General features: G+C 46.7%; 2 protein-coding genes across 3 annotated transcripts in view; one reads left to right on the top strand and one right to left on the bottom strand.

Annotated features, from left to right (window-relative positions):
- Window positions 1–6,767, top strand: part of Sla (Src like adaptor) — a 31,373-nt gene extending 24,606 nt beyond the window's left edge. For both annotated transcript variants that reach the window (XM_059247038.1, XM_059247037.1), the window contains 3 exons: window positions 988–1,119; window positions 4,751–4,898; window positions 5,779–6,767. In XM_059247038.1, coding sequence (XP_059103021.1) covers window positions 988–1,119; window positions 4,751–4,898; window positions 5,779–5,992 — 494 coding nt within the window. In that variant the 3' untranslated portion in view covers window positions 5,993–6,767. The remainder of the gene's footprint in view (window positions 1–987; window positions 1,120–4,750; window positions 4,899–5,778) is intronic.
- Window positions 1–16,643, bottom strand: part of Tg (thyroglobulin) — a 190,859-nt gene that overhangs the window by 63,530 nt on the left and 110,686 nt on the right. The window contains exon 41 of the mRNA XM_059247013.1: window positions 14,910–15,112. Coding sequence (XP_059102996.1) covers window positions 14,910–15,112 — 203 coding nt within the window. The remainder of the gene's footprint in view (window positions 1–14,909; window positions 15,113–16,643) is intronic.

Consider the following 16,643-nt stretch of genomic DNA (forward strand, 5'->3'; position numbering starts at 1 on the left):
AGTCACAGTTCTGATGATTTTCTGCTTGCCAATGCAGACCTGCTTGCTACCCTTCTAGTTCCTGTCAACATGGCTGGAAGTCACATAGTAGGTGATTTCAAAACCAGGATTCAAGTGGAACTAGATACACATGCCCCTCAGGGTGGTCAGGGGGCTGAGGCTGAGGCCTGCATCCAGGGATGCCATCTCCAGTGAGGTGACTCTGGACATACCACTCATGGTCCGGAGCCTCCATGTCACCCGCTCTACAATATTCAGGGACAGTCTTCCCAGGCCTTTACTGGCAGCACAGACTGAGTGAGGGAGCGCCTTCCCCTCTCACTGCCTCCAGCATGAGCCACTTCAGGAAAGCTAAAGGGTGGAGCCAGGGGAGGGAGGGGCTCAAACATGACTTAAGCCCAAGGGTCTTACTTTCCACTTGGGGACACCAAGGCTACAAGAGGTGATGGTACCTGCCAGGGGGTTCTCTCTCACTGATGATGCGGAAGGAGAAACCACGTCTTTCATAGATTTCTCAATGACCCAGAACACATGCCAACTGACACTTGCTCCAACTTTCTAAGAAAATCTTGCTTAAATTAAGGAGTGAGGCGCATGAAGGGCGAAGAACTTTGGGGTCCCTTTCTTAGCATACAGTGTGGGGACATTAGGGATACAGGGGCTGGAGGGGGCGACACCAGTGAAAACATCTCAGCTCACAATTGGGAAGGACTCAAGGGCCACGGAGACTTTATCTGCTCTAATCAAATGCAGGAGGTGACAGAGTTTACCTCCAAAAGGGCAAGAGGAAAGGCCACTATCCATTCCTTCAGGGCTGATCAAGTCACATGTAAAGCCCTACAGTGAACCAACCTAAAAATGGGGTGAGACTGCCGACAGGTACCACACAGAGAACTCTAAGGGGGCATCTCTTTGCCTGGATTAGGTAGGCCGGCATCTTTATGTGGGATGCTATGGCTACCCCTAACCCCTTCTCTCTCCTTTCAGGTTTCTACTCGCTGTCGGTGAGACACAGACAGGTGAAGCATTACCGCATCTTCCGCCTGCCCAATAACTGGTACTACATCTCACCAAGGCTCACCTTCCAGTGCCTAGAGGACCTGGTGACTCATTATTCTGGTAAGGGGAAGCCATGATCAGTGGGGTGAGCCCTGTGTACTGGTGCATGGCAGTGTTTGCTAGGTGGTGCCGGTCACTGAGAAAAGCCAGAGATTTTCTCCTACCAATGCTATCGTCTTCATATGCTGGTTCATTGCCTCAGGTCAAATAAGACCGTCTGTGCATGCTGCCTGGATAGCAGAATGTCCTCTCTGCATAAACAAAACACACCAGGATGCCCTGTATTCATAACCACAACCACATATGCTAGACACTTAGCCTCTCTTTAAAGTGTTTGTCTCCTTAGGGCAATGGTTCTCAACCTTTCTAATGCTGGGACCCTTTAATACAGTCCCTCATGTTGTGGTGACTCCCAACCACAAAATTATTTCATTGCTACTTCATAACTGTAATTTTGCTACTATTATGAATCATAATGTAAATATCTGATATGCAGGATATCTGATAGGCGACTCCAAATGGGTCGAAACCCATAGATTGAGAACCGCTTTCTTAAGGTGCCTCTGGAGCATTGTTTGGAAATACTAGTCCTTTTCTCTTTGCTGCCCATCAAAACTTCTTCAATATTCAAGGCCAACCACTCCCCACTTCTCTAGGAAGCTATATCGTTATAACAATCAATCATTTCCCAGCCCCACAGCATGCCACAATCTTTCTCTCCCTAGCACTCCAAACAGTTAACTATGGTCTTGTCTATGTTCGCCAACAAGCTCCCAGAAGAGAAATATGTCTTCTAGTCTGACTGAGATGGGGAAGATCCCCAAGATGCCAGAGCAGTGCATGGCTTACAGGAATAGAGTGCAGTCACTGAGAGCTATGAGCTAGACTGAAAAGCCCCCAATACCATCCTTATTGTTAGGATTATGCTCTGTGCAGGAGGAGGGATTAGCACTTGGCTAGGTTTCCAAAGACAGAATCTGGCCCTGTGTTCTATATCCCATGTCTGCTGGATGGCAGTTGTGCAGCTGGGGCTGTGTGACTCTTCTTGTCTCACTTTCTTCCTGTGCAAAGAGGATGCTAATTGTTCCTACCTGTCATGGACATGGTGAGAATTGCTGCAATGTGCAAAGTGCTGAACAGAGAGCCTCACCTGGCCGTGAGCACCTACAGAATGGCAACTGCTTTCATTCGGCCCCTTCCTCCTCTGTTCCTCTGCCCAACCAGAGCAAGGAAAGGATGGCTTTGTGTTTGCTTTGCTAATATCTCCTTTTCCCTGGTTCAAGATGCTTGACCTTGCACTGGCAACCTTCCTAGTATCCTTTAAGGTTGAAGGGCCCTACAAGGAGAAAGGAGCCCATAGATGATACCTCTGACCTAAGAGAAACAGCAAATATTGAGCAATGGCTGCTGGGAGAGGCAGATGTGTGCTCCAACTAGGTCGTGAGGGATGCTGGGTAAGGCCTCGACCTCTCCCTCATTAAAGGTGGTGGGAACAGCCTCTTGCGGACTGCTAAACCCAACAATCTACACACTGCGCCTGACAGAGTCTGACAGGTGTAACACAATTACAAGTATCACTTCTGTGATGGCTTCAAAGCTAGCAGCTAGTTAAAACTGAAAGAGGAAGGGAGTCCCGGACTTCAACTGCCTCTGCCTAAAGTTTGTTTGTGGTATTTGACTCTTAATGACAATCATCTGAGGAGTGTGCTGACCAGAAATTTTGCATAGACAACAGCAAATACGAAGCTGATGCCACCCGCTAGAGCCCTCGTGCTTGGGAGACAACATATTGCTGGGCGAGGCATACTCACCTCCTCCTCCTCCTGAGCTTCCGGACTACAGCAAGGCTGGCGCAGAATTAGTGCCTTCCTGAAATATACTCCTGACCATCATGTGGGCCAAAGAGCTACAGCCAGAGGCTCACCTCTGCCCAACTGGGGAGGGCCTGGGGACCCGAATGCTTCCTGTATCTCCTCTCAGATCTTGCTGGGAAAGATGGGATCAAGAACAGGGTTGCTGAGACCGGGGTGAATTAGATGGTGTGTACCAGCCAACAGGCAGGACAAGGTTACCTGTTTTCTATTCAAAGCCACACACTGCTTTGGGCACGCGTCACTGGTTCCAAGTCCACGGATCAGGACTTTTGCTTACATTTCTGTGGTGTTTTGTCCCATACCCCAACAAGTATGGGGTATCCTACTAACTGCATGAAGTTGAGACCGAGCCTCGGTGAGATGAACTGGGTGAGAGCAGCTCAGCCGTGGGCTCATGTCACTTGCCTGGGTGATTTTGTTCACTCCATGCCACACAACGTGTGAGTAGAGCTAAAGCAGAACACCCTCAGAGTCCATCTTGCCATGCAATAGAGACGCAGTATCTCTAGGCTTCATGTCCACCTTGTGTCCTCCCTCATTGTCTGAGAGGCCTTTGAACATCTCCAGCCCCAACAGGGCACTGTTTCAGATGCATATCCAATCAAGCTTTCCCTCCTGACTCCGGCACCTGTGTCTATCTGGGTGACAGTTTGGATTAGCATGATGCCCACCCGGAAACCAGGAGTGTGTGTGTAAGGGGCAGGCTGCCACTCTCTGCTGTGCTTCCTTAGACGGTTTCCTTTTATATTGGGTAAGAACACCCCAGAGATTCACAGATCAGATCAAAAGAGGCCACCCGGGATGTAGGATGCTCTCAAAAGCCTCAGGATGAATGGACTAAGGCCAAGGTACTTGGGTCCTGCTAGAGACGTGCTGCCTGCCTGACATCTCAGGCCTGAGTCTCTCAGGGCTGAGGGCAGGGCTCTGGGACCCATGTCGTGAGTAAGGTGGCACTGACTCCTTAGGCATAGGTGTCTAGGACAACAGCATTTGTATTTCTCATGATGCCGTAGGATAGAGAGGCTTAGAACTTACGGGAGTTATTTCCTGCTGCTCCAAGAGACATGAAGCCCTGCAGGCCAGACACTAAGCACCAGCCCAGGGGAGCAGCAGTGGGTTTGCCTCATTCTCATTTTGCTCCTACGGAGTGTGCAGGCCCAGAAGGGTCTCCTTATTCTTGCATTGCCCATCTGCTCCATCACGCCTTTTGGCTTTTGCTTTCTCCCCTCTCTCCCCATGTCTGTCACATCGTTTTCTGCCTTTTCCACCTGCTTCCTCCTTCATTCTGCTCTCCCGTCCTTTTCCTTCCCCTCCTCCTCCCTTTCCTCCTTCTGTCCTTACTTCATGTGTCTCCCTGCTCCGAAAGCATTCAGAGATGCCTGCACTGCACACGGCTCCACTCTCTGGCCCAGCCAGGGACAGTTCCATGAACTTCCGCCTGGTATGAAACCTCTGCTCTCAAATAGGCATTCGTCAGCTGTTTTTCTCAGTCATCTCCTTCCCTCCCTTCTGCAAGTGGAGAGAGGGAGGCTCAGAGATGTGTGAGGTAACTCACCACTAGAACGAAGTTTGAACACAAACTCAAGTTTGGTTGACTCTAATCCCACATCTGCTTTCTTTCCATGTCAGTTTAAGCCTAGAGTTCTTATCTTTCAGGACAAAGCAACATTGGCCAAAAACCATGCCCCTTTAACATCTTGGCCTCAGCTTCCCCATGCCAGTAACCAGGCACCTATACTGTTGTGGGTCTCTGTTTTGTTCTCCATGCTGTCTATGGCATGCCTGGATCTCTGACTGTTGTGTACTTCCATCCACAGAGGTGGCTGATGGTCTATGCTGTGTGCTCACCACACCTTGCCTGGCACAGAACACACCTGCTTCAGCAGCTCACCTATCGCCTTGCACCACCTCTGGTTCACCCGTCACCTTGCGCCAGAAGACCTTTGACTGGAAGAGGGCATCCAGGTGTGTGTGTGTGTGTGTGTGTGTGTGTGTGTGTGTGTGTGTGTGTTCGAATATTTGCACATATGCATGTGTGCCCTCTATGAGCACATAGGAGCACCAGCTGGGGGTGAACACAGCATAAGAAAATCATGAGCAAGCTCCTGGCCCTGCCTGCACCCCCATGAGCAAGGCTAGACTCTGAATTCTGGGAATCCAGCCTTGGGTGTCTTGGCATATGGTGCCTACAGTTTTCTGGAGCCTCAAACATTCCCCAAGTCCATTTTCAATGTGAACACATTTTTCACAGAAACACACCACCCTGCTCTTTCTGATGATTAGAATCCAAGACAGTAGCACACAAATAAACCTGATATAAATTTAATATTTAAAATCTAATCACAAAGCTTAAACATTCCACCTAAATCTTAAGGCAACTCATTCTCTCAGAGTAAGAAAGGAAAAACAAGTACTTTCATTACTTTGTTCTATTTATCCCACCGACAGCTATTGCGTTTTCAGGTGTGTGTCTGTGGGATGTACTCAGTGGGTACCTCCGGAACTGAGCATGAACCTGGGCATCTCATCAGTTAATTTAAAGCAAATCAGAGATCAAAATGGCCCAAGACATGAATGTAATGGTCATCTCTTATAAATAAAGAATATTCACTAACGTTTCTCAAGGGAAGAAACAGTGGCTCCAGCATACATATGCGAGAAACAGAATTCAAACCAGCTAGAAAAAGACTAACCTCCTCCCCTCTGCCTCTCCTTCCTCTTCCTCCTCATCCCTTTCTCCTCCTCTCCCTTCTCCTCTTTCTCTGCTTCCCTTTTCCCCTTCTCCGTTTTCACATTCTTTGTCCCCATCACCTACTCTGTCTAACATCCCTCTTTTTTCACTCAGATTGCAGGGAGATCCCGAGGGGGCAGAGAACCCACTCAGAGTGGATGAATCCCTTTTCAGCTACGGTCTCCGGGAAAGCATTGCATCTTACCTGTCCTTGACAGGGGACGACACAAGCTCCTTTGACCGGAAGAAGAAGAGTCTCTCCCTAATCTACAATGGCAGCAAACGCAAGAGTTCCTTCTTTTCAGAGCCCCAGTACTTTGAAGATTAATGCCCTGGCTGGTACACAAAAGACAGATGTTTTGGTGGCCACCTGGGGTCTAGTGGAAGTCGGAGTTCTCTACTCCCTGGTCATCTTGTGTCTTCGAGGAACCAAGAGAAGTCACACGGAGACTGCCTTTACATAGTGATCAGAGGAACTTCTCCTTGGTGTCTGATCAGTATTGTAGAGCTACATCATGTTTGAATCATGATGTAATGGGGCAGTATTTCAAAGAGCTGTGTGTGTGTGAGTATGTGTGTAGGACAGAACACTCCTGAAAGACAGTGCATGGAGACTGACTCCAGCTCACAGTCCAAATGGCCCTTCTCTGAGACCCTGTGGATAACATCCGTCTGAGAAAGAACATGAGGAAGATGGCTTCTTAGGTCTGCAGAATGACTCTACGTGGAGCAGGGCGACCTTTAAAGGCCCAGTGAGACCTTTGGGCTATGTCTCCTCTCTTCCTAAAGGACCTGTGACATTAAACACTACCCAAAAGGACTTACAGCTCTGATCCAAGTGGCACCTTCTGCGCTCAGGTGCACCGAAGCCACATGGACAGAAGTAGATGGCTATGCTCAGTTGTGGGAGAGTGTTGGTCAGTGGAGGGGCAATCAGGAGAGGCAGGAGGCAGCTCTACTGTGCCAACTTCTGAGATAGACAGTCTTGCCTCCTCACAGAAAAGGCATCCTCCAGCTCCTGGGGTCCTGCGTTATTCTAGAAGGCCCATTCCTCATGCCTATTGGCAAAGGCTGCTGTGCTGAGGTCAAATGAGGACAAAAGAAGCATGAATCGCATTCCTTAATGCTGGGCTTCCAGCAGGGTCAGAAAGACAAGCCGATCAGCAGAATATAAGAGTGGATGTGAAACAGGACGAAGTCTCACAGCTACAATGGACTGGGAACAAGTGAGGGTTACCCAAGGGATCTTGTTCCCATGGATCTGTCAGGAATGCAAAGGCTGTTGGACTAAGTAGACTAGTATGGTTAGATTTTTTTAAGGGGACTGATGGGCTTTAAAGAATTAATTTATCCTGTATATTTTACTCTAAGAAGGGTAGCATCTGCATGTAATAAGAATGCCCCTTTCTGGAAAAGGGGGGGACGGGCTGGAGAAGCTGAATGCTGCCATATGTGATTGTGAGTGGTGAGAGAAAACTCACAAGGCATTCAGAAAAGAGAAGCCTCCAACCAGTCTCATGCCTACATCTTGCTGGGGTGGGAGGCAGGATTGCCATGGCTCATTCCTCCCTGTTCATCAAAGGGATTCTCAGTAAGAAAAATACAGGTGGGATTTGTCACCCATCATGTGCAGTCCATATACCTGGGCTCATCCTGCAAACGACAAGTGTGTGCATTGGCATGACTTCATTTATTGTCATGTCTGGTGTTTTACACCAAGAGACTTGTATGGTCTCCTAGGTCTCTCCCAGAGGCCATTTCAAAGAGACTGGCCAGTGTGTGAGAAACAGATGCCACACCAGGACAGTGACTTCTGCTATGAGGCCATGATCTCTGGCTCCTGATACGTCTGCTATCTTCTGTGCTGTTTTCTGTTGTGGTCAATGTGATTGGAACTTTGGGTAGCGCTTGGGGGTATTTTCTAAGTGGGAAGCATTACATTTTGCCCAATCATGTATTTATTCCTGATTAAAGTAAAACATACTTATTTAACCTTGGATGAAGGACCTCTGGGTTGAGAAGTGTGACTATGCCTCGCTGGAGTTTATAGATTTTGGTTTTCAAAGAAGAGTTCAACTGGAAGGACAGGCAGAAAGGCCAGCAAGAGATACTTGCTGGAGGTCCCCTTCTCACTTCATGTGAATGGACACAGGAGTGCTCAAGAGGGAGAGATTTCTTGAATTCACCATGATAACTATCTTCACATTATTTGTGGTACTTGGGCTACTGTCTTCTGAGAATTTCTTTCCACAAACGTCATCTGGACACCTGTTCAACCTAACTGCTGAGGCTTGTGGCCATGGAGGTCTCTGATGTCAGATGCCACTAACAAAGGAGACACTTTCTGTGGAAGGGGTGGTGGGGATATGCCAAACATAGCAGCTTCCATGCAGCCATGACTCTTTATATGGATGCTGAGGCAAGAGCAATAGATAGCTGCATAGTCCAGGAAACAGACCACCAGGGAAGGTCCTGCAGACTTGAGCAAGTCTACAGCTTAAAGGCTTAAAGAGACCAAAGGGCTACATGGCTGAGCCTGAGGGGCAGTGGCAATAGAAACATCATCCAAAGTGAGGAGTTTGCAGGCCCTGAATAGACAGAGCTTAGCCTGCATATGGGAGGAAGGCAGAGCTAAGAAGAGTGATAACTGCTCACGAGGTCTTTTGAAAGATCAACTGGATGCTGGATGGCGGGTGAATGTTAGAAATTCCAGCATCACACTGCCTATGAGACATACAGTTCTAAGAGCGCATAGCCTATAAATAAAGAAGGTATCCAAGAAAGGGTAGACTCCATCAAGTCCCAGGCCCACATTCTACTTGGAAAGGAGGTTGTGGAAGGTGGATCCCTGTCTGGAAGTGATTTCATTGGAGGAATGCACAGGTAGATTTATGAGACATTTTCTATCATGGGGCTCAGGTGATCCCTTTGCACGTGTGGAAGTTTTTTTTTTTTTTTTTTTTTTTTTCATGGAGAGAAATGAACACAAGGAAAACTTTTGCTATACGCTGAAGCAAATTGAAATGTAAGATGAGAATTGATTATGTAATACTACTTACAGGAAAAGCAGTCCAGGGAGAAGGCAGATGGCTTACACCCTGAAAATGATACTGTTTTTACAACATATCAAACAACCATTAAAGGGGCACTGGAAGCCGCCTTGCCAGAGGATGAGGAAAAATTCCATGAATTTAAATTCTTAAAGAATTCTTGAGTAAAGGGGAAAACTGCACAGAAGAAAGTGCTTAGGGAAAAGTGGCATTTTCTATTTTTCAAAAATTTCGAGGTGCCGCTGATAAAATAGCAAGAGAGGATTTTATCACTTCAAGTACAGTGTGTCTCAGGGGAATAAAGACTGAGAAGCAATGGACTCAGCTTCTGACTGGAGAGGTCAGAGAAGGTGACACAGTCCACGGAGGCAGAAAAGCAAAGGGCAGATGCCAGGAATTTACTTTTTAAAATAGACACAAGGTGGATTTTTTTTCAAGACAGGGTTTCTTTGTGTAACAGCTCTGGCTGTCCTGGAACTCACTCTGTAGACCAGGCTGGCCTCAAACTCACTGAGATCCACCTGCCTCTATCTCCCAAGTGCTGGGATTAAGGCATGCACCACCACTGCCTGGCTCATCAGGTAGAATTTACAGAGAAATTTAATATGCTACATGTAATGAGTGAGATGCATATTCAAAGTCAACACAATCAAGAAAGACGGAGCATAAACACAAGTCCAGTGAGTCTCGAGAGTGAGAAAAGATCTGCTGAGGACCTTCATCACAAGCTATGGACCAACAGAGTCCTCCCTCCCTCCCTCCCTCCCTCCTTCCCTCTCTCCCTCCTCCTCTAATTCTCTGATGCTACATCCTTCCACTGCTTAGATTCAGTCCTACCAATGAGGATTAGGCCATTGGGATGGCAGAGAAACCTCCATAAGAAACTAGTGTCTTGAGTGTCAAAGAGATGCTTCTTAGTGAAGGTTTAAATTTCTGTGAAGAGACATCATGCTCACAGCAACTCTTACAAAGGATAGCATTTAATTGTGTCTGGCTTATAGTTCAGAGGTTTAGTCCATTATCAGCATAGCAGGAAGCATGGTGGCACATAGGTAGACATGGTGCTGGAGAGGAGCTGAGAGTACTACATCTGGATTGGCAGGCAGCAGGAAGAAAGAGTGAGACACTGGGCCTGACTTGAGCTTCTGAAACCTTAAAGCCCACCCCCAGTGACACACTTTCTCCAATAAGGCCACACCTCCTAATCCTTTCAAATAATGCCACTCCCTGTAAGCCTATGTGAGCCATTTTTATTCAAATTACTATAGACAACCAGCTTCTCATCTTACAAAGTGAAAAAAAAAGAAAGAAAGAAAGAAAAGAGAAGAGGCTCTGGTCCTCTGAGCTGCTTTGGTGTTGGGTCTCTGTATCACTCCATCTGAGACTCTGCTCCAACAATACAGAAATAAGCTAGACACTCATTATCCACAGACTATGGGGAAACTTCATAGAAAACTCAATGTACCCAACAGGCAAGAGCTAGGGGTATTTCTGAGTTAGCTTGTTGCTGAACATAGTATTAACCATAATCATGTAGATTTATCCCTAAAATCAATAGATTAAATTCTATGAAATTATACTCAAATTCCCAGGAAAATTATTAAAATAAAATGAACATCAATAAAATCATTCTGAAGTTCATACAGAAACATCTGTTCTCAAGACTAGTCAGGCCAGTTTAGAAGATACCAGCTAGAGGAGAACACTCCTACTATGTGACAGTCATCAACTGCAGGCAACAGTCTGTGAGACCATGTCACCATCCTCTTACCATGCCCTGGGTGTTGGTTGTGTCCTACAAGTCAGAGGCGATGCTATCTGTCAAGAACCTGGTAAGATAATTAAACTCCTGAAAGAAGTGATGTATTTAGCCATGATAGAACTAGAATCACACTTGTTGGGAAAATAGCACTGGAAAATCAGACAGGATGCTAGAGAGATGGCTCAGTGGTTAAGAGCACTGGCTGCTCTTCCAGAGATCTGGAATCAATTTCTAGCACTTGCACAGTGGCTCACAGTTATCTGAAACTCCAGTTCCAGGGGATACAACATGCTCTTCTGACTTCTGCAGGCACCAGGCACACTGGTGCACAGAGATACACATAGGCAAAATACCCTTATACATAAAATAATAATTAAAAAATTTAGACAGAATTCCTCAAAGCTGATAACTAGAAATCTTGTTGCTGATGGAAGCTTCCCTCTGCTCTGGGGGATAAGGAAGGCTTGGGACCTCAGGGAAAGCGATTTCCAGTGACATAACACACACTATCCACTGAGCAGAGACAGAAAGGCCAAGAGGGGTGTGTGATCTTTTGACATTGGCCCATAATGTCAACTATAAAAGCATTGGGTCACCTCCCTAGCTATTCTGGGACACATGTGGCCTATAAGCTTTGAGGTTTTGACATACCAGGCCACTTTCTAGGATCTGTGATGGTCATGGTCACATGGGAATGGAGCAGGGAAAGGTGCAGATTCAGCTGGATTCAGGAGGCTGGAGCTGGCCAGGAAAGCAACAGTCCTGGGTAAATGTTGGAGGCATTGGGGGAAGTTTTCCTACTGTCAAGCACAGAGCTTCTTCTCCCTCCCTGGAAAGCTGGCCTAGAATCCAGCTCTGTGGGATGTGTGGCTGCATCAAGCTTTCTTCTCCAACCTGGCCCCAGGCAAGTAAGCTGTCCTGAGGCTTTTGTGGGTGGAGGTGGCTTCCCTTGGACTGGGAAGGAGTAATAAGGGGCTTAAATTTCTTGAGTGGCCAGGGATTTTGAAGCATTATGCCCCATAGCTTCTCACAATGTTGAGCAATAGAACTAAACATACTGATTTTACAGGTAAAAATAGAAGGTGAAGGGTTTTGTCTGAAGATCATAATTCAGACCTACCTGCCTAGTTTGACCACTTTCTAGTACATCTTTAAATACAGAGAAAATCCTAGGTTACCAGGGGAGCAGCCTCATAATGTGGGAAAGCAGATGATTTAGTTTTAGGTCTTGATCCATCATGAGGTTCCTTCTTTGGTATGTGTTCTTTGGTAAGTCACTGAAATTCTCTAAGAGATAAGATTTCTTATCTCTAGCTAGAAAATAAAATAAAGACCCTGTGCCAGCCAGTGGAAGGAATCTGAGATAAGATAGTGGTTTTTTTTTTTGCCAAGTACAGTACACTAAATATAGATTATTAATTATCACCACAGCGGCTTCTCTTGATGGATGTTTAAACAGTCCCAAACCCAAGATTTGCAGAGAGCTGTTAGATCTTAGTCAAGAATAAACTGGCAGCTCCCACTCCTTGCCCAAACATCTGTTGGTAAAGAACACTTTAAGAGCTGCTAAGGCATTGAAGCAGTTCTGTTTGCTCAGTTCCAAATAAGCTTACACGATCCCAAGGACTTCTGGGAGTGGTTGTAAAAGCTGTTTCCAAATGCATAAAACAGACGGAGGGGTTATTTTTAAATGTGCTGCCATTTGTTTCTGAAATTCCCCAGACAATTTAAACTCCACCAAAAAAAAAAAAAAAGTCTGCCTTCTGGGCCCCATGAAGGCATTTGAGCATCTCTAAGGTCCTGACAAGGTCTGGGTGACACAGGGCACTGGAGGACCCCACCGCCCACAAGATCAACCTCAGGCATGAAAGACCTGAGTTGAATACCAGGAATTAGAAGGTGTTCGTGCTCCAAGCTCTCTCTTAGGTGGATCCACTTCAAAGGGTCAGCGTGAAGAAAAGTGGAATCAATGGCAAGAAGCATAAGAAAAGTATGGCAGGAAGGAGTAGGCTCACAGGGATCCCTGGGTCCCTGAGAATGCCAGATTATCTGCTCATTCATTCCAACCACACCAGTGCCCTGTGTTTATTGCATAGCACCTGCTCACTGCAAGGTGTGCTGAGCAGGACACCAGAGCCTTGGAGCACAAGGCACACCAGCCACTCCTATCCAGAGGCTAGGCATGTAGCAGAGACTGACCTGGAGCTGAAAGCAACCAGACTCCTGGAAATCAGGATACCCGCTGTACAGGAGATGTTTGGGGGGGCAGCACATGCCATAGAAAGAGCTTGGTCTGAGCCCAAAAGTCTGGAAGTTCTTTTTAAATGATGAGTGGGCGGGGAAAGAAGAGAGGGGGTGTTCTTTGTGAATGAAACTATCTGCACAGGTACGGAAAGAGTCCAAGGAATGGGAAGTCCTCTGCAGCTCCAAAAGGGAGAGAGAGAGGTAAGCGGCTCTTCTGTCTGTCAGGAACAGTGACAATACCCAATACTGTCTAGCATCAGTTATGGCCAAGCAGTGACATTCTCCTCCCTCCATAATCAAAGGTGTGGACATCAGAAGAATTGGGTAAAGCTGAAGTATGGTTATCTGGTCTAGAGTTATTAGCAGAGACAGATCTATGTAGAATTAGGCTTAAGGTTTTAATTTAAATGGTCCTCTATCTTTCCTTGTTCCTGCATGTGTGAGCGCGTGTGGGTGTGTGTAGGTACACTTGTGTGTGTGAACATGGGAAAGCCAGAGGCAAACCTTGGGTGTCATTCCCTAAGATCTGTTCATTAGTGGTTGGTGTTGTATATTGTAATCATTTGAGATAGGGTATTACACTGGTCTGATCTTGCCAAGTAAGCTAGGCTGGCCAGTGAGTCTCAGGGTTGGAGCTGTGTCCTCCTCCCTGGTGCTGGAAGTACAGGCATACACTACTACATCCAACTTTTTACAGGATCCAGGTTTTTATGGATTTTTTTTATACAGGTTCTGAAGTTTATTGACTGAGTTATTGCCCCAGCACCTCCACCTTTCCTTCGCTTTGGTTACTAGAGGTCTCCTCGCTACTTTTCTACCTGAAATATCCACTTCTTAAATTCTCTCTTCATTTAGTTCTAAGAGAAGCTTTCCAAGATGGGATCTCATACCAGCTTCCTGTCTGCTTTAAAAGCCTTGGATGTACCCCTTGCTCCCAGAAGTACTACGCACTGTAGCCAAAAGGAAAAGAATGGATGTCTGTTGACAGGTGAATGGATGGATACAAAAGCTGCTCTATGGAATATTGTTCCCATCTAAAGCCAAAGGATTTTATAAAATGTACCGCATTCTTGGTAAACCTTGGTAAACCTTGAAGATGGTATGCTACATGAAATACACAAATCGTGTGTTTCCACCAATATGAAGTTCTAGAGTAGACAAAACCAGAGTGAGGCAGAAGACAGACTTCTTGAGGCTTTAGGGATAAGAAAGTACAGGGCTCACATTTAGCAGGTACAGAGTATCTAACGAGATGATAAAAACAGTTCTAGCATCAGATAGCATTAATGGTCATGCAGTAATGGGAATGTCTTTAGTGCCACTGATGAGACTCTTTAAAAATGGCTAGGATCATAAGAGGAAACAAACAAGAAACTGGATAAATGCACAAGCAGAACCCTTGGGTAGTTTCCATGCATACAGGAAAAGCCCAAGTTATGCACCAGTCAAGCAAGGCTGTGCACACTGTCCCCACACTGGCAGTGTCACCAGGACTCTGCCTCTGGTTACTGCTTGCACAGCCTTTAGCCTTTCCCTAGGACATTCCTTCTGCAGGGCCATATCCATTTGTACTGTTACCTTCCCTTATCCTTGCCAGAGGATTCTTTTTAAATATTCCATGGTCCTTTAAAATATCTGTGTGTGTGTATGTGTCCCTCACCCTGCAACCCACAAGCCTCCTGTGAACTGGAATGTGTCTAATTTATCATGACACTCCATCATCTAACACAGTGCTGCTGACCAGTCAAAGGCTCAATTCAAGCAGTAGCTAGTCAGTGGCCAAACCGCTCCTGATGTAGCCAATTAGGTCATTTCTTCTTGTCATCATCAGCATCATGGAACCATCAACAACAGTGGCGGCCAGCAGTACCACCACCACCATCATCTCCACTCAGCAGGCATCTCAGCCCGCTAGAGAAAGTCCTGAGTAGTGAGTTTCCTCCCTGACAAGGGTTTTTAACCCTAATAAGGATCCAGGGAATAGAGACACTCAGTCATGTAGACTTTTCCACATGAGTAGAAAGAACTAAGGAAGTCATTTAGCTCCCTGGACCACATATACTTGGTGACAGCCAGAACGAGATCCACGACAGTATGAGGGATAAGAGGATACCAATAATTGCAGCCAGCTAGTCTCCAAAGTCAGGGAGATCATTGAGGGAGTACTGAAAGCAGGCCATACCACTCACCATAAGCAGAGCCCTCCTGAAGAGCTGGAGCCTGGTAGTCCTGGTGGTGAGAAGGTGGATGCTGGCCACATCAGCCCCACCACGATCTGATGCTAGTGTCACACGCTGAGGATCTCCACCAAATGCTCCAATGTGGGTCTGCACCCAGGTCAGAGCCGTCACCTGGTCCAGCAGCCCCCAGTTGCCAGCCACTTCGTCAGAGCCTACAAAAAGAGGAAAGTCATTAGCCTGTGTGTGCTGACAGCTTTGGATTTTACAGTAACTGTGCTATGTCAGACACAAGGCTCTCCGAGGGGCTTGTCTACCCAGGCCAGTACTGTAAGCTACAGACACAGGGGAGGACACTGAGAAGAACCTGGGCATAATCTGGGTTGTCTTTGAGCTTTGGGCTTGACTAGCCAGGAGAGTGGAAACACCTTTCCTCTTTGAGCCCTGGCTTTCTCATCTGTCAGTGGACAGAGCAATGTGAAGGACTGGGACTCAGAGAAGAGGCCAGGCATATTCATTTCCAGCCCAGGGAAGGAGGTGATTCCCACCCAAGGACTCAGACCCTACTGCAGGTAGATCTGTCAAACAGTGGCTAACCCAGGCCAGGCAAAGGAGACCAGTCTCCCTTATGGCCTAATCTATGGCTTTAGAGGTGTGCCACTGAACCCACATCTCTTTCTTATATCATAGAATTTAGCAACTATTTATTGAAGATGTAGCACCATGCTAAATGTTTTACACACATACTCACAAAATAACAAAAAGATAAATGTTCATTAGCTCTTTTGAGACACTACACTGTTCTTTGGTTGCCATAATAGAGTCCCCCTGTTGGTCTATTCCACATCTAAAGTTCACATACATCTCGTCTTTTCTGACTCTGTCCTTAGAGACTGTGAGGCTTCACACTGCTAACATAGCATCCTCTAGAGTCACCTACTACAGGAGTCTCTGGGCATGTCTGTGAGCAAGTGTCTAGGCTGGCTTAACAGAGGTTGGAGGAGAAACCCTGGATGTGGGAGGCACCAGTCCATGGACTGGGATCCTGAACTGAGAGAAGAGGAGAAAATGAACTGAGCACCAGCACTCTCCCCTCTCTGTGTCCCAAGGGCAGGTGCAATGTAATCAGCAACCTCAAGCTCTTGCCAGCATGATGGACCACGCTTTCAAAATGGGAGCCAAAGGAGACTCTTGATCCCTTAAGGGGCTTCTATTGGCTATTTTATCACTGCAATAAGAAAAGTAAAGAATATAGACATGGTGACACCTGTTGCCATCTGCATACAGATCTAGCCACAGCCCATATCTCTCTTGAGCTCCCCTCCCAGACCTTCATGAGACGTCACAGCTCTAGCTATGAATGAGGGGATTCCATACAGAACAGGAACGTGTCCAAAAGACCCCATATTCCCAAATAGACCAAGGTAGGAAGATCTTACACGCTGATTGCCTGACCCAATATTAGCAAAGCTGAAGAGAACACCACCTCAGAGCCCATGAATAATATAAACTACTCTTCCAGCTGTGGAGATTTTCAAGTTCTCTTCAAACGCTTTCCATGTTCTGGGCCTGGTAAAGCTATTGGCAAACCCTGTCCTCACTGTGGCCTTTTCTGGATTGCTCCTGAGTTCCATTTGTCAAGATCAATGTGTTTGTTTCCTCTGGGAGTCTAGGAGAACAGAGTGCTGAGTGAGTCAGGACAATGGCTGTGAGTCTAGGGAGAGCTATCCATAGCCCGCATTGGCA

The sequence above is a fragment of the Peromyscus eremicus genome, chromosome 20 (genome assembly GCF_949786415.1).
Source record: "Peromyscus eremicus chromosome 20, PerEre_H2_v1, whole genome shotgun sequence".
NCBI lineage: Eukaryota > Metazoa > Chordata > Mammalia > Rodentia > Cricetidae > Peromyscus > Peromyscus eremicus.